The 22841-nt window shown below is 41.2% G+C and overlaps 2 protein-coding genes and 1 long non-coding RNA gene across 4 annotated transcripts in view; 1 reads left to right on the forward strand and 2 right to left on the reverse strand.

The window, feature by feature from the left end:
* Positions 1-82: 82 nt before the first annotated feature.
* LOC138684611 (uncharacterized) lies at positions 83-788 on the reverse strand. Its single transcript, XR_011323863.1, has 2 exons — positions 413-788; positions 83-302 (listed from the first exon to the last, which is right to left on the reverse strand). It is a non-coding gene; the product is annotated as an uncharacterized lncRNA (long non-coding RNA).
* A 145-nt stretch (positions 789-933) lies between these two features.
* CHRAC1 (chromatin accessibility complex subunit 1) lies at positions 934-4022 on the forward strand. The gene is made up of 3 exons (XM_069780133.1): positions 934-1148; positions 1854-1980; positions 2951-4022. The coding sequence occupies exons 1-3, from the start codon at positions 1014-1016 to the stop codon at positions 3091-3093; spliced, it is 405 nt and encodes a 134-aa protein (XP_069636234.1). The 5' UTR covers positions 934-1013; the 3' UTR covers positions 3094-4022.
* A 639-nt stretch (positions 4023-4661) lies between these two features.
* AGO2 (argonaute RISC catalytic component 2) overlaps positions 4662-22841 on the reverse strand; it is a 70314-nt gene continuing 52134 nt past the window's right edge. Inside the window, exon 19 of one of the 2 annotated variants that reach the window (XM_069780131.1) lies at positions 4662-6273. In XM_069780131.1, the coding sequence (XP_069636232.1) occupies positions 6153-6273 (121 nt within the window). In that variant the 3' untranslated portion in view covers positions 4662-6152. Of the gene's footprint in view, positions 6274-11147; positions 22810-22841 lie in introns of those variants that run through there. The other variant, XM_069780132.1, reaches the window with a different exon arrangement.

Genomic DNA, 22841 nt, shown 5'->3' on the forward strand with positions numbered 1-22841 from the left:
TCCTGTTCTTCCCCCTCATGCTAAGTAGCGATCAAATTAGTGGCCTTTGCAGACTTCTTACCAATACAAATGATCAGGCATATTGTTTGTGAAGCATACAGGAGACTTTTTATTCAAGCCATTAATGAAATGCCAACTATGTGTCATCATTTCTGGAAGCGCTAACTCACTCTCAGTGGGAGCATGGCGGCTCTGACCCGAACAGGCACAGACAAACTTCTGGAGCCAACGTTGTCAGTAGCAAAACCCCCACTGCCTTCCGCAGGCCGAGGCTGACACATCATCCATCAACACGTTACAGGCTACCTGCACAGTAGACGCACAGGGTAAATATTCCATAGGGAACGCGTTAATAATAAAGACACAGCCCCGTAATCACTTAATAGTTTACGTGTGCCCTCCACACCTCAACATCCCTCTGACAAGTGTCAGGATTACCAGGCGGCATTCCCTTTTACTGTACTACAGCAGCAAAAGAGGTATTTAGCAGCCCGTAATTACAGTTTGAGTTAACGATTTTGTAGCCACTGGCCTATAATTGGAATATATATAGGATGAACCTATTTGCCATTAAAAACAAGTTCCCCGGACGCAGGTGCCAGCCTGGGGCGAAGGCCCACGCCGAGGGGCTGAGCGAGGGAAGCCCCCGCGGCTCCTCCCGCCTGTGCTGGGGCCGGCACCGGCCTGTGAGAAACGCGGGGCCGGAGGGGAGACTCGGCCACCCCGAGGGACGTCCCGGGAATCACGGCGCGTCCCGTCCCCGCCGCGAGGTCGGACGAGGGAGCAGATGGGGAAATGGACGCGAACTGCACCGTGGAGCTTGTAGTTCTCCCGCCGAAGAAGCGGGGAGCGCGCTGCCTCATGGGAGTTGTAGTCCCGCCGGCACAGCGCGGGGTTCCCCCCTCGGCGGCCGGGGACTACAGCTCCCAGCGCGCCGTGCGGCGCCGCGGCGGCGGCCGCCCATTTCTGACCGGGTTGGGGGTGAAGGGCTGGAGCCGGTGGAGGGGGGAAAGATGGCGGCGAGGTTGAGCGGCGGCGAGAACCGGCTGGTGTCGCTGCCCCTGTCGCGTATCCGCGTGATCATGAAGAGCTCGCCGGAGGTCTCCAGCATCAACCAGGACGCGCTGTTCCTCACCGCCAAAGCCACGGTACCGGCTCCCTCTTCCCCCTCCCTCTCGGCCGACGCCGCTCCTTCCCCGCCGTGCTGGGCCTGTGCCTCCCCTGAGGTACCGCTGCCTCCCCTGAGGTACCGCTGCCTGCGGGCTGGGCTCCCGCCTCGCTCCCCTCACCGCTGCCGGGCCACCCCGGCCGCAGCCGCGCCGTGTCAGTGCCGACCTCGTCGCCGGCGAGCGACCCCGAGCCCACCTCTCTTCCCCTCCTACCTCTGTCTGTCAGTCGGCGGCCATCAAGCGTCGCGCTTCAGGGCTCCCGCTGTGCAAAAGGGGTGGGGGGTGTTTGGGGCGTCGTCCCGTCCAGCTGAGCTCCCCGAGTCTGTGAGGGATGCGGGAGGTTTTTCTTTCCACCGCTGTCAATTAGTATAAATCAGCCCGGGTGAAAATGATACCTTGCTGCTTTCTGATCCCAGCTGTCATTTGCTGGGCTGTGGAGAGTGTTGAAGAGCAGCACAGATGAAGTTGTGTACCAGAACCCAAGCCTGCAGTCTGTGCTCCAAGGAGATGCAACCATATCCCGACCTTGAGCTTTCCTGAAATTAGTGAGTCTCTGCACAGAGTGCCCAGTATACGTACAGTTAAATATGGTGCTTGTGCCTTTAAATAGGGATTAAAGAAAGCGCTGCCAACTATATATGTGAATTCATAGTTTGACTGTTTGCTTTTGTTTTAACTTTTTAGGAGCTTTTTGTTCAGTATTTGGCTACATACTCCTACAAACATGGCAGAGGCAAGGAGAAGAACGCTTTAACTTACAGTGACCTGTCTCATACCGCAGAAGAGTGTGAGACCTTTCAGTTCCTTGCAGGTATCTGTAGCATGATGGTAAATCCAGTACGTAATTTGGAAAATGAAATCTTGCTGTTATTGAATTGTTTTCCGAGGACACAGTTCTCCTGCTGGTCATTAATCTCCTGTATGACATACAGCTGGAACTCATAAACTACATCACTGAAAACATTTCTTTGTGAATGGGGATTTTTCTGGTACTTCAAAATTATACAAGGCTAATTAGTTATCAGCATATTGCCTTCAGTATTTCTTAAAATTCCAGCAACTCCATCTGAAAGCTTTCAGCCCATAAAGCAAGATCACCGCACATCTTTATGTGAGAAGTTATGTGGCCCCAAAATTACACATTTAAATCTTTAAGTCTTGTTTCTCAAAGTGATTCATTGTAAGGTTCCTCTCTCCTTTTATATATATATATATATGGACGCACACGTGTGTGCACGCATACACTTTTTACTGATACTTGGATTTTTGCTGTAATACTTAGCTCAAGGATATAGGTCGAGAATAAGATACCCCTAGCCCAGTCTTTCTCTGGGTTCCCTGTGGACAAACCACATCGTTCTGCTTTGTCTCAGGTCCATCATTATTGCCCCGAACAAGTACCTTACCTTAATGCAGAAAAAACGTTTCTACAGGACATAAATGGAATAGCTGGCTTTTTGAATCTGTCCAAGGCAGTTGAGTAGTTGAGCACTCTATTTTACATCAAATAAATAACGTACATGAGCAAATAGTAAAGACAGTTGCCAGTAATCAGTTGTAAAATGCATTCCTTATCTTCGGTTATTTGTACCATAAGCAGGTAATTCCCTCTTATTCTTACAGCTGTATAGGTCAGATTAATTTACCTGGTTATTCACTTAATAATGTTTTTAACAAAGCCTCTTTTTTACTTCATTTCATTAGCGATATGGATGCAACAGTATGAATAAGGCAATATAAGTATTCAAACTGACTACAAAAGAAACAATTTTACCTTCCAGATATCTTGCCAAAGAAGATCTTAGCTAGCAAATACCTAAAGATGCTTGAAAAAGAGAAGCGAGATGGAGAAGTGGGAGAAGATGATGAAGAGGAGGAGGAAGAGGATGAAGACAAAGCTGTTGATGAAGATGTTGGATCTTAAGGCCAATGGAGAATTGCTTCATAGTTGATCCATTTTCTGTTGTATAAAGGATGTTATTTTTGTGACTGAGAATCCAGATGCTGGATATATTTATATACTGAGCCATCTGCTTTTGCTTTGTTTAAGAAGTTTAGAAATTGAACTTTATACTTGTTGAAGAATGGAATTCTTCCCTCAGAAACATGGTGGGTAGGAAGAGCTAATGTAAATCTGACAGCAGAACTTGCTCAGATGATTTAAAATGACTTCATCAGACAATCATGATACAAACTTAAAATTTCTTACAGGCAGCTTTCAGTCAAAAAGCTCTTTCACCCTCTGACTAGAAGGGAGTCCTTCCCAAGCTTGTGTTTCTCCTCAGAGTGGAAGATGAAGTGAGGGGAGGTGTTTTACACAGTGTCTACTATCCTCGGCCTTCTCCCCCTTGGGGACCCAATAAGTGATCAAACCCTCCCTCAGTTTTCTGGAACAGTGCCAGGGCATTAGCAGTGGACCAAGCCCATTAAAAAAGTCTTCTGTAAAAACAGTGATTTCTGTAATGCAGCCTAAATAGCCGTGTCAGCACAGAAACAGAGTAGAGGATGAGATCCATTCCAAGAGCTAATGTGGTTCTGTGGCTGTGGTGGTAAAAAGTACATGTGTTAGATAACGATGTAAATATGTACATCTAGAACCTTTTTCTCTAATGTACTCTACTTTTGCAGTTTGTCCACGGTGTTCTACCAAAATGCATATTGAAGTCTCTTAGATGTGGATTGTTGAGAATGAGCAACCCTTTTCCTGTTTGAGTGACAGGGCTGGATTTTTCATTTGGTTTTGTTTTGGGTTGGGTTTGGTTTTTTTTTTACTATAGAAATGGTAACCGTCCTGTGTAGAACTTTATATGCAACTTTTTAAAATAAATGTTTTATATGAAAAGTGACAACTGATGCAGAGAGACTTCCTATAGTTCTTTCCAGCTTCAGTCACGTACGTCATTGGCATACGAGCCTGGCATGCTTACTCTTCATCTTTCCAGGAAGGAAGGGCGACAAAAGGCTAAGTGATGCTTTGAATAGTCTCAATCAGCAATACTAACTAGATCTAGTTTGCTTTGGGAGCCTTAGCTGTGTTAACCAGCAGTCTCTGCTGATACATAGTGCTTGCACAGTGTTGCAGTCAGTCAGAGAGAAGCGACTAAGATCTCTCCCTGGATGTGAAGAATGCCCCTAGTGAGCATGGGAGCATTACTAAGAACAAAACCTCCCACTCCAAAAAGCTGGGCAGTGACCTGCCCTGAATCAGTCAGGAAGGGAGATGTCTCAAGTAGTACCCTAATTTGGATGGCATGGTAAAGCGTTACCGGGAAACTCTATCCTCCCTGTCAGGTTAATACGAACAGCTTCTCTTGGGTTGAAGGCACAAATAACTGAACTGCTCTTAAAACACAAGGCAGAAAGCTCTAGCAACTCCATAACCTGGCACACTGCAGGTTTGTTCTAAGAAAGCAAAAATAGGGATTAGGCAGGTAGGATCAGAGGCTGGCAGAGGAGTAAACCTACTGAGCCACACAACAAATGCTCTTATTATTTTAAAAGGTTGAAGTACGTTGCACTATAAAAAATTTTCCCAAAGTTACCGTAATTCAAAATTGTATTGTATCAGGAATGCTGCAATGAGTGCTAAGTGATGCTTTATCCCTAGAGGAGTTCCCAAGTGGGTTTGCAGAACTATACTATTGTTGAAAGGGTTGTTTTGCCTTTTTTAAAAAATATTATAATTAAAAGTGCATGGAGATCTGTGGGAAACTGAGGGCTGAATGCTGTCTGGGGGGAAGGGGTTGCCTGCAGTAGGGTATGTAAATTGTGTGGCATTGCTCAATAGTTGGTGGGTCTAGTACTTGCCAGCTTTTGGGGGGAAAAAAACGCTACTTGTAACTCTAGCACATGATAATTCTGTAGTGTAAACAGGGTAGAGTGCAACAAGATAAATCAAATGATGGGCGAGGGGCCATAAACCACTGGCCATCACACCAGTTGCGTTGAAGAGTCACAGAGGAACAGCCTGATCCCAGAGCTGGCATCTCCACCGTTTAACTCACTGGTACTATGGCTAAGGCCAAACAACACCTGGCGCACAGTTATGTCAGGTGGGTTACAACCAAAGAATGCAATTACCTCAAACAGCCCCAGCATAGAAGTCTTTACGCTGGGCGCATGTATTTTGAGGTAAAGACACCAGGACTGGTAAGTTTTAGGGTGCACAGGTTTATAGAAATTACAGTTCTGCTTAGTTTTGAACCTGGCATATTCCACCACCAATTCTGTCTTTACAGCTGATCCAATTGCCCATTATGCAGAATCCCTCTGAAAAGGTTTTTTTTTTAAGCCAGTCCTGGTGGCAGGCATAGGTTATAAGGGACAATACTGGTGACTTAGTGAAAGATGCCAAAATAGCCACCAGCCCCAAGTAACTATCTATCTCCCACCATTCATAATCTGCAGGCACTGATCATTCCTGGATTTTGGCACTTCGGTTCAGCTGCCACTCAGCTGGTCAATGGATTGTTACTACTGTCATTTGGTAGGTAACACAGAAACTCTACTTTTAGACACTCCCAAAAAAAGAAGAAAAAAATCCCCAACACGTTCTTCAGTCAGTGCTCTATGGACTAGTACCTCATCATCCTGGGGAGGAGGAGAGTGTCTCAGAGTGATCAGCCAATGTGTCCAGGACAAAAACTGACACCACGATCCACTACATGTGTGCCTGTGCTGACACAACTGGGAGAACTGCTATCCTGGGACTGAAGACAAAATGTTTTTACTGGGACATGATAGATCATGGCCAGTCCTGTGACAGTCAACTGAAGGAGGAAATTCTGCTGCTGCGGTAAACGGCCAGTGCAGTGCTTGGCCATATCCACGTACCTGGGCTATGTTCACAACCGGCAGAGGCGTCCCTGGTCAGAAGTAGCCCATGCCAGCAGACTGCCATGCTTCATTGTCCTGCAACCCAGCCTCATTCACAGCAGAGGGGAACGTGTCCTTTCTGTCTTGGACCTGCAGCCCAAGCAGTAGCTACGCAGCCTGAGCTGAACCAGACTGCTTGGGAAGAGACCTGGTATGAACCATGTCCTCACGCTGGCCCTGGCAGTCGCTTTCTCCCTGTAGCCAGGCTGCCAAATGACGTGGTGTGCACCTGGGGAGAAGGAGCAAGCGGAGACGATGGGTTATGAGGTCCTGGCTCTACACAACTGGTGTCTTGGAATGTCAGACAGAGGATGCGATTAGGAGGGAAAGCACAAGAAGGAAAAATCCAGCTGGAGGTGGTTAGGTGGAGGAGCCATGCTCTTTAAGGAAAGACACCCACAAGGAAAAACAGAAGGATGAATCATTCCTACGAGTGTTTCTCCTTGCTGCACCCTGATTACCCCCGGTCTTGCAGTGCCTGCCCTGATCTCCCTCCACACACCCCTGATGGTGCTTTATTTCCTCTCGGCTTCCCCCTCCTGTCCCACTTAAGAGTCTGTCTACAGCAAAACTGATACAGATATCAAGAGACACCCGTGTATGGGGCGTCCATGCCCAGGCGTTGCCTCTGTGAGGAGAGGCCGGGGCTGCCCCGTGCCGGACACAGCCGGTTCCAGCCGGCTCCAACGGCCCCACCGCAGGACACAGCTGAGCCCCTCAGCCAAGATGGGGGAAAACAGGTTCCAGAAAGGGCCGAAGGCGGCACAGGCAGAGGAGGAGGAGGAGGGAGCCAAAGAGGGAGCAGCAGCAGAGGGACCCCCAGGCCGCAGGAGGGTGGCCTCAGCCCTCTGAGCCTTCTCATCCTATTTTCTCCCTCCGTCCTGGTGAGGAGAGGGAGTGAGCAGCTGGGGGCATGGCTGGCCCCAAGGTCAGCCCCCCACAACCAGAAATGCCAAACCAGCACCTTAAGACTGGGCTACACACGAGAAGACTATATTTCAAGTGAGATCAGACATGCAAATAGACTAACCAATACAGTGGGACACTAGCATAAGATTTCAAGTGACATATCCCAGGCCGCTTGCAGCATACCTTTATCCCTTTCAGTAAAACAAAAGCCACATACACAAGCTATTACAAAGCTCCAGCTACAAACCACATCATTTAACGTGAACTTCCTCAGGCTGGTCCAAAAGTGACTGAGGAGTCTTCAAACAAAACAAAGCACAGCACTCAGCCTGTGTCTTACCCTGCAACTGGGTAATTTGCCTAGCATCCACTGAACTCTATAGCTAAAACGACCGGGAAAGCAAGAAAAAGCGATTGTCTCAGACTTCTCCCTTTACAGCTCAGGGTTTTCTTCCCCACCAGCACCAAGCTCTCCACTGCTGTCGAAGGTCTCAAGATGATGCACAGCTTGGGCCTCTGTGTTCCTTCTGCTTTGCCACAACTGCCCCTGCTGACTTTGAAGGACTTTTTATTCCTCCGGCCAGCCTTTCAGGCAAGGAGCTTACCGCTCACGGACCGTGCATCAAAACCGTGACTACTTCAACCACCATGGCCTGGGCTGACACAGCTTCTTCCTACATCCAAGAACAACCTTCCTTCAGGTACTGGAAAGCTGTGATCAAGTCCCTATCTATTCATATTTAGTATGGGAAACTTCACTATGAACAGTTAAATCTCAACAAAATGACAGGCATCCTAAACAGGGGGTTGTAGTAGAAAGCAGCCAGCTTTGCTTACGAGACACATTGCTTTTTCTTTTTTTAGTTTTCAAAGTTTGCAGTTGAATTGCTGAATGTTCCTGCGCTGCAGGGAAGCCAGCTGCAAGGCAGGAAGCTGGTGGTACTACTAGGGGTATCTCGGCCCGTTTTAAGGTGATCAGGGATTTTAGACAGTGGAACACAGGCCAGGGTACACTTCCCAGGATAAATCTATTATAATAGATTTTTTTTTTTTCTTACAATACTAGCTTGTGAGATCCTTCTCTCCCAGCCAAGGCTGCTCAAAGGAGATGAAGCTTCCTCAGTTTGCAAAAATTACAAAAGAACTGTGCTTACCAAGTATAAATTACCAATTTCATCCCTCTTTGAAGTTTCCTGTGGGATGATGAACATATTCTGTCAATTAGTGAGGCCACAAGAACTTGAACACCCTTCTGGGTTCATTCAACCAGGGTCCTTGAGGACTTCAGAGCTGCAAAAATTTGCCATAGCCATCTCCAAGGCCTTGCATGTGCCAAAGCTTGTTGCCATCAAAACCAGTTAAGTGGTATTTGTTTTCCCCAAGAGCTTAACACAGAGCAAAACCATGTCCGATTCAAAGTATTTCAAAAACAAGGGAAAAAATAAAGCTCTGCCTGAAATGGAAGAGACAGCTATGACTTTATTTCATATTACTGAATAAAACTAAGCTGTTTTTGCAGGTTTAGGCTCCCAAGAGGAGCTCCTCAGCATACTTGCAATTCTTTTTGACACCATCCTTCACTTGATGCTTTATATTAAACACTAAATGCTTACTTTTCTATTTAAAAATTGATTGCTGTAGATACTCACTCAGAAAGCAATGAAAGGTAGGATTTCAGGCAAGCAGTTTCCAAAAATGCTGACCTTCCATAAATAATTTCAGGATTATAACTTGTAAGACACTCAGTTAAAAGCAACACATATTGCCTCTGGAAATCTGGGCACAGAGCAGGTGAGTGCCCACAGAAACACCTGAAATGCACCTAAGCAGTATAATACAAGAGAGGGTGATGGGACTAGGAGAACTTTTTGGCTCTCAGGCAACAGAGGTCTTCTCTCTTACCACAAAATAAGCCTCCAGACCAGCACATTGAAATTTGGATTACAATTTGATAGAGCAGAATCTGGTATAGCGTAAGGCTCTCTGCTCCAGTACCATCTCCCATCTGCCACTGGGGCTTTTAACAACTGGTTCTGAGCTACAGACCAAAGTGATCAATAATTTTAGATCACATCTGACCTCTGGCAGAGAGAAAAACACAGCACCAATGCTGAAAAATAACTGCTATTTGCATAGTACACAGAGACTTTTCACCCATCCCATCTCCCAGGATTTCTCTATTTAGTGGCATTCAGCAGCTCCCCACTCATGAGATGTCCTCCCACTGCTCTTCTCTACTCACTATGGAAAATTACTTAGGCCATGAATACGTCCCGTCGTGTGCTCTCACAGTGCACAAGTAACTGCAGAAAACAGCCAAATTAAACAAAAAGACATCAAACAGAAACTTGTAAAGATGAAGAATTTTATTTTATTGACATACTATGAGGCAAAACAAAATTGACACCATACAAAATAACTTTATAAAATATCATTCACATCATTATTTTGTCAGGAATTACAGCATTCTGAGCTTGTTACAAGTCGTATGTTTTGAGGTGAAAAACACTAAGCTAAGTCTTTAGTATTAGTTGTATATATACAGTAAGAAACCAAAACAGAAACTGTTAGGTTTTTCATGAGTTTATTGCAAAAGTAGTGCAAACTATTTACCTTGCAAGCTGTAAAACAAACTTGGAAAAGGACCCACCTAAGCTTAAAAACATGACAATAAATGCTCAATTTCACAGCCTTTGAAGCTTCCTTCAACAGTTCTCAACAAAGAAATTCCCCATCTCTGCACATGTTTAGATTTTTACTGACTCGGAAACGAAGAAGTAGATGACGCACCCACACTAGCAAGCGGCCAGAAAGCAGGATGGATCCTGCTCTGACACGGGGCGCAACTCCTACCAAAGCCGGCATTCGGGCAATTCGGCACACAGCGTGGCCGAGCCCATGTCCTGCCGCTTCTCCATCACCCCCAAAACATCGACCAACAGGGCCAGTTTGGTTTTCCTCCATTAATAAGCTGCCCCTCTCCACACTCGTATTTGAGAAAAGAGAGTCAAGAAAGCAGTACGAGCGAAAAAAAAATTAAAAAAATTAAGAATTAGGAACATGTATTGTCTGTTTTAGAAATATAGTATCCTTTTCCTGAAGTCTATGTAAAGCATATTTCCTCGTGATCCCCCTCCCCCTTGTGTACACAATGCAGGGCAAATCCCATCCCGAACTACTGCGTGAAATCAAGGAAGGATACTACATTCTACGAGATCAATAGAAAACAACAGTCTACAATGCTACCAGGGTCCCCCAAAGCAAAACAGGTAGCTAGTAATCTACTAAAAAAAAAATAATAAAAGCAAACACATGCTACATGAAAAATGTTAAAGGAACAAAATGCAGCATATTCAGGCTCTTTTTTTTTTTCTTGAGGTACCTATATAAATATTACCTTCTGCCCAAAGTACTATTTGTTTTGTTAAAAAACTAAAGTCCTTATCATGAGCCAATTGCAGGGCATACATTATTATTGAGAAAGTGCAACCATGCTGATAATTTATATGCAGCATATTAAAGGATGATTAGGCTTTAGAAAATATAGCTTAAGTATAGACCTGATGGAGCAGTTTTATAAAAAACACTTAACAGAGGCATTTTCCTTTTGTTCGAGTCTCTCTGCAGCAGAAAGCCTTAGGAAACAGCTTTGAAGTCGTGCCATGATGGAATGTCAGCACTTTTACAATTCCATATATAGATTTTTCTTTAACATTTAAACTAAATACCATTTTACAGAAAAGATTCCCCCTCTGTATTAGGTACTGGTAAAAAGTCAATTTTTTTTTTTTAAACCTTCAAAAAATGATAGTATATCACAACTTAAAATTTTCCAAAAAGGAATTATCTTTAAGTAAAAAAGGTTCACATCGTAGAAAAACCTTACACATAGTTGTAAACTGTCACATACAAAACTGTGGAAAAGTCACTGACATTTTATTCCCTTACCCTTACACATGTATCCCTTCATTTTATATATACACATGCACACACACACACAAAATTGTGTACTGTATGTGTGTGTATATATACATATATAGATAGATACAAACAGAGATGTATATATCTAGGGTCGGGATTATATATTTCAAAAAATTCTTTATTGGGTATTTCTCTTTGCCTAGGTCTGCTGTGATTCTGTACATTTTATGACTTGATACACTGAAAAATATTTTAAAATTTGCTAAAACTATGTTTTGTGGCTTTTTTTTTTTACACTTTGTGGTTAAAATTCATTTGCTGTTTTTAATTAAGAATATGACTTTTGATTGTTATGCACTGGGAAAAAAAACAAAGGCACAAAGAATAAAACTCAAATACAATATTGTCTCTGAACAATAAACCCAGAGGTTTTGGTTTGCAGAATGCCGCCTCCGAAGAGGTCAGTCATCACACACAGTTTGGTCGCTTTTGCCAATCTCATCGACAATTTGAGTAAATAGCACCCAACTGTTTAAATGAGGTAGATCCAAATCGAAAAAAAGAAAGCTGGGTCCCCAACACTTTATTTGCCTCTATTTAAAATGTTTTAAGGATTATATGTCAGTCGTAAGAAGTTGAAACGATGGCACTATCTGAAGCAAGCACAGAACTCAAGAACAGCTCTTTTTCAATGTAAATATAAGTGTTAAATTGCAATCCTCCTTCAGGCAGAGATATCCTAGCAGGGGGAGGGAGGAGAATATGTTAAAAAAAAAAACAAAAAAGTTGATATTTGTGAAAGCCTGTTTTTGGTAGACTGCCAGAGAAATGCCCGAGAGCCCAGTTTCTGTAGAGCAACAGTTGACAGCCAGTGCCTAAAGAGCTCAGTCACAGTATTACAGATCTACAAGTTTCCCTTTATTTCTCAGGTGAGAAGACTTCCTCTTCTACTAGTTTAGCTTTATAGGAACATCCTACTCTCATTAAACAGTATTTTTGCATACTCTTGAGAAAAATTCTGACAAATTTATCATTTTGTTAAGGCTTAATTTAAAGTGGCATCGCCACACAGCATCATGCAAACTACTTTAGCAAGATACATACAATGTATTTAAACTACACACACCTACATGAAACCTCATCGTTTGAGTAACATAAAGCAACACAATTTATGTAGTAAATTCTAAAATGGCATTGATGCATTTAAAAAAAAAATATATCAATTGAGGGTATTTCTGTGTCTGCTTTTTGTATTACAAGTGCTACTCTTACCCAAACAGCACTACATCATTTATATATTGCAAGCACAAGACAGTTTAATACAGATGCAACACACATACAAACTAGTCAACATACATTTAGTACCACTTGAAATGAGGCCCTTAACATCTTTTTTTTCTTTTTTCTTTCAAAAAAATAGCAAACTTTAAATCGTCATAAAAACATTTTGATTCAAGGGAACATTTACAATATGAAATTTCTGAATTGGTTTTTGGTTCTTTTCAAGTTATTTTATAAAAATAAAAAAAATTTGAAAACTATTAAACAAAAGATTAAAACCTTAACAGATGTCAGTTAAATCTGCAATGTACCAAAATTAAGGAAAAAAAAAATATGGATTTAATCAATACATTCTGTTTTCCATCTCACCCTCCCAAGATCAAGTTAACCACTTTGCTGCACAGAAATCTAGGACTGGATCTTTATTTATGAACTGCCCTAAATTTTGAGATTTTTGTGATTGTACAAACTAATGAAGTACTGTGGAAGCCAGTGAAATTGTGCTTATTATTTCCAGCAAGAGGCCGCCTTTCTATCTTTTATAAACAGTCCCGCTTTCCTTTCACTAACATATCTGTGTGTATACACATACACATAGATGGATATACATACACACACACATATACATAAAATCTACTAAGCTTTATCAACAAACTACAGAAAACAAGCAGTAACACTCTTCAGGATAGCACATAACTTTGCCAAATACACTTCCTCATTGCACCTCATTTAAAATTTTATTTTCCCAGATACATACTTCTGAAACTTACTCCTTAATGGTTTTTTGTTTTGCCTTAATTTTGGGGTTTTTTTTTCCTCTTCTTCTTTCTTTTCTTTCTCCCCTGAACAAATGCCTTACTTTCCCAAATGGTCTACTGGTAATACTTTGTTAAGGAAAAGCACATAATATCTAACCCTTCCCCCTCATGTACTCAAATTATTTCTACTGCCCAAAACCAAGTAATAAAGAATAGAAAAAATGCAGCAATCTCTTGGTGGGAGACATTCTGGGGATTCAACATTGATAGACAAAACACCGACAGACAACTGAAGATCAGTTACAGATTCAAGTTGGTCAGGCAATTAGAGACATGTTATTTACTCTAAAATAAAATTACAAAGTTGTCACTTGTAAATGAGATGAGCAATTTAAGGGCTCAGTCATGTTAAGTTCCATGAGAAAACATATCAGGAACAACAAAATTAGAGTCAATATAGTTTTGGGTTTTGTTGTTTGTTGTTTTTTTTGTTTGTTTGTTTGTTTTTTTAATAGCACAGAAACAGTGGGAGCACCTCACAGCTGATGCAGAATTAACTTTGGTGAAATCTGGAAACAAACTTCTTTGTATGGTATGTTATGTTGATACATGATGGGCACGATCCTACCCACAACACATGATCAAGTGTCCACTGAATGGCTGAGATTCCGGGGTGCCCACAGAGCACAGACCAGATCTCCTTTGAGTCAAGTACACGGCAAAGAAAGATGTGCAATTTTACATATACTGGCATGAGTGAAGCTTCCTCTATTCATGGATTTAAAAAACAGGAAAAGCTGATAAATACAGAATAAAGTCCACATTAAATGTATTTTTTTTCTGACAGGAAATCTAACCTAACAAAGCAAATACAAAGAGCACCAGCCGGGGGATTAGAAACTCCCAAGCTTCCTTGCTGACCTTTTCACAATTCATGCTTGCCAAGCACGCTCAAAAACCCATAAAATGGCCAGAAAAGTGTAACTTTATATTTCAGGGACAATTCCTACGCTTGCCCAGATTAGTAAATATCTGTAATCCCTGCTGATGATTTTAGTAGTTATTCCAGCAGGTATTTTAGTTGTGCTTAGAGACTGAGGGGGGGGGGGGGGGGGCGGGGGCGCAGACAACAAACAGTCAAACTAAAGCAGGCCAGCGCAACAACACATCCAAAGTGGGGAGGAAGAGAAAACCTGTATACTCATAACATGTAAAAACGAACATGTGCTTTAATACAGATTTATAATGCAAATACTAGGCTCTTCAAAACAACATACGTAGGTTGGTTGGTTGAAGAGTAGCCACAGGTAGTTTTAAGATGCAAATGCTGAGGCAGTCCATGGACAAATTTAAAGCAATTACTCTTTTGAGGATTATTTAGATGGGAGGAAGGGAGAAACCAGCCTTCACCTTGTGCTGTGGGTCCACTTTCTTAGCACTGCCACAGGCAAAATTCCCAAGACTAGTTCTCGCCAACCTCTCACACCTCCAAATGCAGCAAACACCCCTGTCCTTGCTCCAAACCAAGTCCAAAGCCCTCTGATACGGAGGGCTGAAACCAGAAGTCAACTTGAAGGAACTGCCTACCAATATTCCCCTTTTGGGGAAGGGGCTGACGGACACGTGTGGGGTGGGGGATCTGCAGGGGGCTGTGCCACAGCTCTGGCTGCACTCAGGGGCCCCTCACAGGGAAGCCAGAAGGAAAACCAAGAGAGTATTATTTAACTGTCACATTAACAAGTGCTTAATTAGCAGTTTTGCAAGAAAATGTTTCCCCTTGCCTCCTTATCTCATTTCCACAAGGGATGGGGTAGCTGGCACAGTGCTGATGGCATTTCTCTTCCATGTAGGCATGACAAGCACCTAACACGGGGCTTTTTCCTCACTTAAACTTCCCAATGCTCCTTTGGGTTTGCAGACCTAGTCTAGAAAGCACACAATGTTATTCTTGTCATTTTACAACTATATGCTCACAGAGAAGTGCATTCAGCATGCCTGCACAGTGAAGCCCCTTCCAGGCCACAGCAACGGCAATAGTGTCTATGGATCTATAATACAAGATGTAGTGAAATGTTTCCTGAAAAGCAGCCATCTAGCCTAGAACAAAACCCTATACGTCATGCTTTTGGAGGGAGCTTTGTTAAATTATAACTGAGAACTGAACAAAATTTTCAGGATTTTACCCCATTCAGTTATCAGTGAGCTTATTTACTCAGTCACTCACCATTGCTCAACAAGAATTGGCTTCCAGAAAGTCAGAACTTCAGCAATCCTCCCTGCCATCAATAAGCTACAGTAGTGTCTACACCCAAAGATTAAGGTAATGAAATTGCAGGTAGCATATAACCCCAGCAAACTTGCTTCTGAGATGCCAGCATCCGTAGCATAAAGCCCAGTTACTTTTAAATAAAAAATAAAAAAAGTCTCTAACACTGCTATGAAACCACACCAGCGTGTTGTGCTTAAACAGGTAGTATTTCTGTCAGCAGAGTGGTTAATTATAAAATGAGGAAGTTTGTCTGCATTCACTGTAAACAAAATAAGATGTATTAACACAGTTTTCTACAGTTTCATTTCAGGTCATTTAAAGCACCTTTAGTCTGCGTGCACTTATTTCAAGGTTGAGTTATGGCCAAAACTTTGCACATAACTGACACTAAATACTAAAATTGTGAACATACTCAAGTTTGGGGTTCGTTTTTGGTGTTTTCTTTTGTTTGGGTTTTTTTCCCCATTTTAAAGTTTATGATGATCTGAGCAAGGAATATAGTATTTTCACTGTTACAGTCTCGTGTCAACTTATCTAAAAAAATATGTTAAAAAAATATTACAATACATAATTTTTGCCTCAGATTCAAAATATATTTCAAGCACCTTCATGTCATTTTCAGCGAAAGCATGACATTTTTCGGCCAATAGCTAAAGTACAAAAACATTTTTCATCTGGAAACAACAGTATACAAACTCAGCAAGAGAAGGGACAAGTTATAGAGGGAGTCGCTGCTATCGAGTATCCCTGCACAAAAATGAACGTGCCAGGTGTGCAATTTGCCTAGCCATTTCTGATACCTCCTTAATACCTTGCATCAACACAAGACACATCTACACCTTAGGAAGACAGAAGGAGTGACGACCAGCTGTCCAAGATCACAGTATGGCACCGCTAGTTCTCCAGCAAGAAAGAAAATAGTAAAAATACAGTTTGTTTGGGAGCATTTTGGCTGCTTAGTAGTAGGTTCACTTTAAAAATTAATTCATCTGCGGAGGAATACAGGAGGTAGCCTTTAACTGCATCTGCTTGCTAACTAAAGAATATTACAAAACCACCTTTTGTAGTGATTTGGCCAAGCCATTACATTCATATTATCACTTCAGGCAATGAAACAACACAGAAAAAGCAACTGGAACACACTAAATGAGATAAAACAGGACTATGTGCCACACCAAGCACATGCAAACCCTGTCCCCCGTAACTCTGGATTAAAACCATCTCAGAGGAATGCATCTTTCCAGTCGTTAACCCTCAGAAACAGGAGGCAAAACTTGCTGTTTCACATCCTAACGCTAGACGACGGGGCTGGAGTTTGGGTCTCTCCTGTCCCCAAGGATTACAGAAGCAAAAAGCAATTACTGATGGATAGGAGATCGATGGCTTTCTCAAGTGGGCAATCAGAGAGGCAACACTCTTAGTTCAGAGCATTAGAGCATCTACTTCATTTGACAATCCCACACCCGTGGAAGAACAGAGAGCAAGACATTGTACCTTGGATCCCAAAGCCCTATTATTCCACTAATTCTGCCACACAGACCGGTTCTTCTTCATATGATACAAGAATCAGATGCTGGAAGAAGCAAGGAAAACGCATGACAGCTACAGTTGATAGTCCAGATATTACACTAATGCTATTAGTGATCTGACGGTGATATCAAAGATTGGCATTTGAACGTTGCACAGACAACAAGCACACTGGTAGCTTAAAAACTGTCTTGTATCCTTATGGTGTGGGAGAAACGTGCATAGAGAAGAGAAGGAAGAAATACTTTATAAATACAGATGAACCCTATTTCCACTGTAATAAAGCAACTGTGCCCTTGGATTCATACCGTAATGCAAACAGAAAGTATAACAACATTTAAAATCAAAGCTCATATCTCAATACTGTAAAGTATGGCAGTATTCCTAAAAATATAAGAACAACAAGGAATGGTATCCACAGCATGTCAGTATTTGCTATACATAGCACTATTTACAGTATTTTCAAACAGCTACAGCAGATGCAAAAAAGAAGTCTTACAGTAAAAAGGGGGCTTAAAAAAAATAGTCAGTGCAATTACCTTGTACTTGAAGTTTTCCTTAGAAAAGACTGCATGTATGCATCAATAAGCATGTTACCAAACGTAGTATAAAAGTAAAAAAAAAAAAAAAAAAACCAAACAAAAAACCCAAATAAACAAAAAAACCTACTGTCCTGCATTAGAAACTGAGAAAGCCATACTGGCAGGACAAATACACAAAAAGAGATGCTACTGTAGGAGAAGAGTATTAAAAAAATAGGAAAAAAATGTGATTTTATTACACTGGTATTGAGTGTGAAAAATACTGAGAAATTTTTTTACATTCCTTTATTTAATGTGTAAAAGATTTTTTTTTTTTTTTTTTTTTTTTTTTTTAAAAAAGAGGAGTCCCTTCTGGGTTATTTATGCCACCAGAGATGCTTACTGGATTACGTCAAGAGACAAGTACGTCCATCTAAATCTCCAAAGGTCCCAGTCCTGCATTTCTAGTACTTATAGTCTTGAATAAGCATGACCTGGAGAACCAACCTGTTCTCACTTCAAAATATCAACATTCTTCCTCAAACAGAAACAACCTGCACATACACTAAAAAACTTAGAACAATCCACTAAATTTGGCTGGAGGGGTGTTAATGCAGACCTTCCTCCTATCCTTGCTTTCAAATGTTAGAGATTAATTGGCATGAGAAAGATTGGGGTTTCTACAGCTGAGACGCACACGACCACTGTATTTGAGGAATCTACTGCTGTGGTAAAGAAAACAGCACTGGCAGCAACACGCAAAGCCCTCCAGATCACAATCTTCTATTTAATAGAAAGCCTTTGTGCACATACACCTATGACTTTAGATAAAAACTTCAGAAGCATCTTAACTCAATTAGAAACTTCAGTCTTTTCAGAAAGTAACCTGGGCACACAAAAACCTAGCCCCCCCCCCCTTCAAAAGTTTAAATTTAAAATCCTTGTGGAAATACTCTCTCTTGCCTTAGTTATAAAAATTATCTACTAACATCTGAACACGACTTATGTTAAAAATGGAAAAAGGCTGCAGGAGTTATTGATAAGAGTCAGAATTAAAACTAAACCTTCGCAACCTTTTTGCTTTTACAATCAGGAAACATTGCCTGGGGGCCTGGATGAAGATCAAAAGTATTTATTACGGATTTCTTGTTTTAAGCATAAGTTTCCTGTAAGTTTTCCATGCTGGCTCCAAACACAACACCTTTCCCTAACAACTGGGGTAAACAACAAACTTGCCCAAAACTTGACAGATCTAGAAACGAGGAAATTAATATGCCAAAGCTTCTGTAACATGGAAGATCATAGACTGTAATTCAGCAAGCCAAGAAGGGTTGATGAAATATTCTAACCCAAACTAAGCCAAAATAAGGAGTTCTAATAAAAACAAGTGATCTCACTCCATACATCAGTGCATATATATAAATTAAAAGTGTTAAGATTGCATAGGTCTATCTTGAATGCCAAACTCATATAAGGCAGAGACAAATCCACCTACTTCCAACATTTCACAATAGGATGTTTCCTCCTGAGGATCAACTCAGCTGTTTCCTGGGTGCTAGAAGAGGTGAAGTGGACACGTTATTCTATTCAGCCACTGCAGCAGAAATTTCCCAAACCAAGCAAACCTAATTATTGCATTATATTTTGTACATTTAAAAAAAAAGACAACTTTTAAGTATCTTCTGTTTGTTGATACTGTTTTTCACCTCCTAACAGGAGCATTTCACACTTGCTGCTGCTGGTTTTTGGGGGTTTGCCACAGAACCACATGCTTTCTGGAGATGTCCGGTCCAGCACCCTGCCCAAAGCAGGTCCAGCAAGCCGAGACTATGTGGGGACCTGTCCAGCCAAGTTTGAGCCTCTTGGAGGACAGAGATTCTACAACCAGTTTCAGTCTTTGAATATTTTTGTTTCAATAGTGTTACCATTTCCATAAAAAAAAAAACCAACAACCTTACAGAAAACTAAACCATAGCAAGCACCTCATTAATATCCGTTCATCTCCCAAGCACACTCCTTTAAAACAAAAGAAATACTGCAGTACTGGCAGTAGTCAGTTTGTCCATCACACTGGTCATGCTTGCAATAGGAATAAGATATTTTTGTCACTGGGGTGCAATTACTATCAGTTTTCAGACTGCTAAGCACCAGGACCACCTGCACCGATGGCTAAATTCAAGCAAAAGGTCATTGCCAGAAACATAACGGAGAGTGAGAGGAAGGGATGAGGTCCTGCCCAGTGCTCTTCTGCAATGAGAGTCATGCAGCTCCTTTGCACAAGCTCAAAAAAAATAAAAACACAACTGCCAGAGGGTAATGCACATTTGGTTATTGCTGACCTGAGCTGCATAGTGACTTAGTGGTTATAACTGTCTACCTCAACTGTGACTTCAACAGCAGGAATGCGTGTGAGATAGAGACATCTTGAGCTTTGTGTTTACCTGAGATATTGCTGTTCTTACAAAACACATGGGAGGTAAGGGGCGGGGGGAAGAGTATGGTTTTAGGTGTTCATGGTGGGTTTTTTTGACAGGACATTTTTGAATACGTAGTTTATATTAAAAATATTCCCAGAAAGATAGCTGCTGGACTTATAGCATGTTGTACATTTCAAAGTATATACTTAAATATTTTTTAGAAAAATGCTTTAAATTATTCACTAATTCACCACTTGCGGGGGTGGCAGGGTAGGGGAAAGGAGGGAGAAATCAAGCCATAAAGAATTAGCAGTATTAGAGGCTTAAAAAGACCTGTAAAAGGTAAAAATGTCCCTAGCCTGAAATGCATATAACCATCCCAAGTTCTTCATGCTCAGGGAAGGAAAGCTACACAAAATTTCTGTTCATTCCAACAGGATGCACAGACAACAGCTACGCTCAGATGAAGGGTCTGCCTAATACTCTTCTCACAAAAAGGAGCTGCAACGACTATTGCAGCCCAAAGAATACATCCTAAACAGGATGCAGTGAAGTCCCACAGTCTGCTTTAAAAGAAAGATTTGAGGTCAAGACAGATTCCACCCTCCTCGCCCTGTATGACCACCTGTGTAAGTAATTTATTCCAGATCTGCACAGAGAGGAAAGAGGAGGATGAATTTCACATCCAAGAAGTCTCTGCATAACGAACAGCAAATAAACTAAATGGCATCTGAAAATGGGTGATCTTTTTCCCATTTGTTAAGAATAATTCACATAAAAAAATATTTCTTATGCAGTACTCCGCCACATTAAAATCTTCACTGAAATATGAAACCTCTCAAGCAAACACAGAGAAGTGCAACATACCCATCATGGAAAGGTTCTGCAGTTTAGCGGTACTTTAGGGAATGTATGTACAACCTGGCTGGAAGACAGAAAGGCAGACAATGCAACCTGGAATTTGCTTTCTGTTATACCAGCATAATCTAAAATCTGGATTTACATAACTATGACCAAGAAGGAAAATCTGACCCAGCAGCCTAATCACCGAATTAGAATAATACAAATACAATTAATGTATTAATAGGTTTTACATTGTTATTTCACCTAAACAACACTGACAACCAACACACTGCTACAAGGTGAAGATCTGAACTTGCACAAAGTTATGTACCTAAACTCTTGACACAGCAAAGGTTGGGCACTTTCTAGCTTATTCAACAGCAACTGGTTATAGTCTATCCTCTATATGGCACAGACCTCTGTATTGGTTAAAGCTACTCGCCCATCTCTGTGGCTAGAGGTAAATATATTCAAAACAGTGACTGAGCATCTGGTAAGAGAAAAGGGAAAAGACAAAGCAAAAAATCAGTGGAAGAGAATGAAGTTTTTAAAACCTGCCTCTTAGCATGTTATTTCAGTTATCCTATGAAAAAATAAACAAAACCAAGTCAGCATAAACAAATTTCCTGGGCTTTTTCCATTTTCTTCTAAACCTGCTTGTGGCATCATAATTAGTGCAATGGTTTACATATGTATTATGGTTTTTTTATGAACCCAGTGTGCAAACTAACAGAAGCGTTTGTCTAATAATTATCAGTTTTAATTAATGCTTCTCCTAAGAGAATGGCAAAACTCTCACATTTACTATGGACCATATGCATAATGAAGAGAGTTTCACCTCCCTTCATAAGTAAACTTCAGTTTCCTAAGATTTATCTTTACTGCATAGATTCTCTGACTTTTGTCTAAATTACAAACAGCGAGCCACTCTCCTCTATTAGAGCTCCTGCTTCACCAATATTCAACATATAAATAAAATATAATTGTTTTGTGCTTGAACGAAAGTAGAATGTTGGTCTTGTGTGCGTCTCTGAACTGCACAGGTAAAACCTGCTATGTTGTGTGCACGCTTAAAAAGCCTTTCTACAAACTGCAAGCTATACAATATACACTGTATGTATCTCTGAACTGTCACAAAGTCAGTTGCATATTTTTGCATTTGAATAGTAATGTCCCCACAATAAGGTTTTAATTTCTAAATCCAAAGCATTCTTGATATGTTAACAGAAGTATCATGAGCACTCCTTAGTAAATAAAAATAAATAATAGCATCTAGTCTATCACATTAATACTGTGAAACATATATAAAACTTACATTAACTCAAACAGTGAAAAAGGATTGTACTGTATTTATCACCACAGACCCGTATTCTTTAGAGACTTTGGAAAGTAAGTGTCACAGTCCTGTATGACAAATTCTAAAGTTAGCTGTCAGTATGATTTCAAAAAAATTCTTTACAATTTTTTTTTTTTAAATGGCACGTTTTCTTTTGCCAATCTAACTGGACCTATTAAAAGCTTAGGTACAAGTTCATTCTCTTAAAATTCTTTAGTCTATGAAAAACATTTTCAAATGCAGCACAATAAAAAACATTCAAGAACAAGCTTCAGAAAATACATTTGCCCTTAGACACACAGAGAATAATCTTTGTAAGACAGTTGAAAACCAGAATTCTGTCATTCTTTTGAAAATAAGAATTTTGTAAATGCATCTAGAATAATCAAGGCTTCATAAACAGTCAAAAAATGTTTTGCTTTCCTTTGTATTAAAAGCTAATTCACAGCATTTTAGCCCATCAAACTTTAGTATTAAATAGATCTTTCCAATTTATTAAAAGCAATTCAACGAATAGCAAACTGAATGAGGAGTTTTGTGGGTTGGGTTGTTGTGGATTTTTTTTTTCCCTAAGCCCTGAGATCACAGCTCTTGATTTAATTATAAAATATGGGTCTGTTTTATACCAAGCAGCTTAGAGATTTTTGGCAAACCACATTTCCAACAATAGTGGGGGTTGGTACAAGAATGCAGTTCATAATCAAGTCTGAAATTCTGGACGGAAGGCTTTCTTGCAAATGGGAAAGAAAAAAAATCAAGATGCATCACTCATTGCTGGCTGTCACTGTAGCTTGGGCAACTGTTGGTCTAAGTGCAGCTGGTCTCATGTGAATCCAACTCTGTATTGTACTGAGTTGCTAAACATTAAAACATGTCAAGCAAAGTACATAGTGCGCAATGTGTCCTGATGAACTTGAACTGCTTTAGCAAGTGCTTGATGATCTCTGCCATTACTCTGACCGGAAGTGTGGCTTCCTTCAGCACTGAAAGAGAAGGGAGGTTGGGGGGGCGGGGG

This window comes from Haliaeetus albicilla, chromosome 3, assembly GCF_947461875.1.
Source record: "Haliaeetus albicilla chromosome 3, bHalAlb1.1, whole genome shotgun sequence".
Taxonomy (NCBI): Eukaryota; Metazoa; Chordata; class Aves; order Accipitriformes; family Accipitridae; genus Haliaeetus; species Haliaeetus albicilla.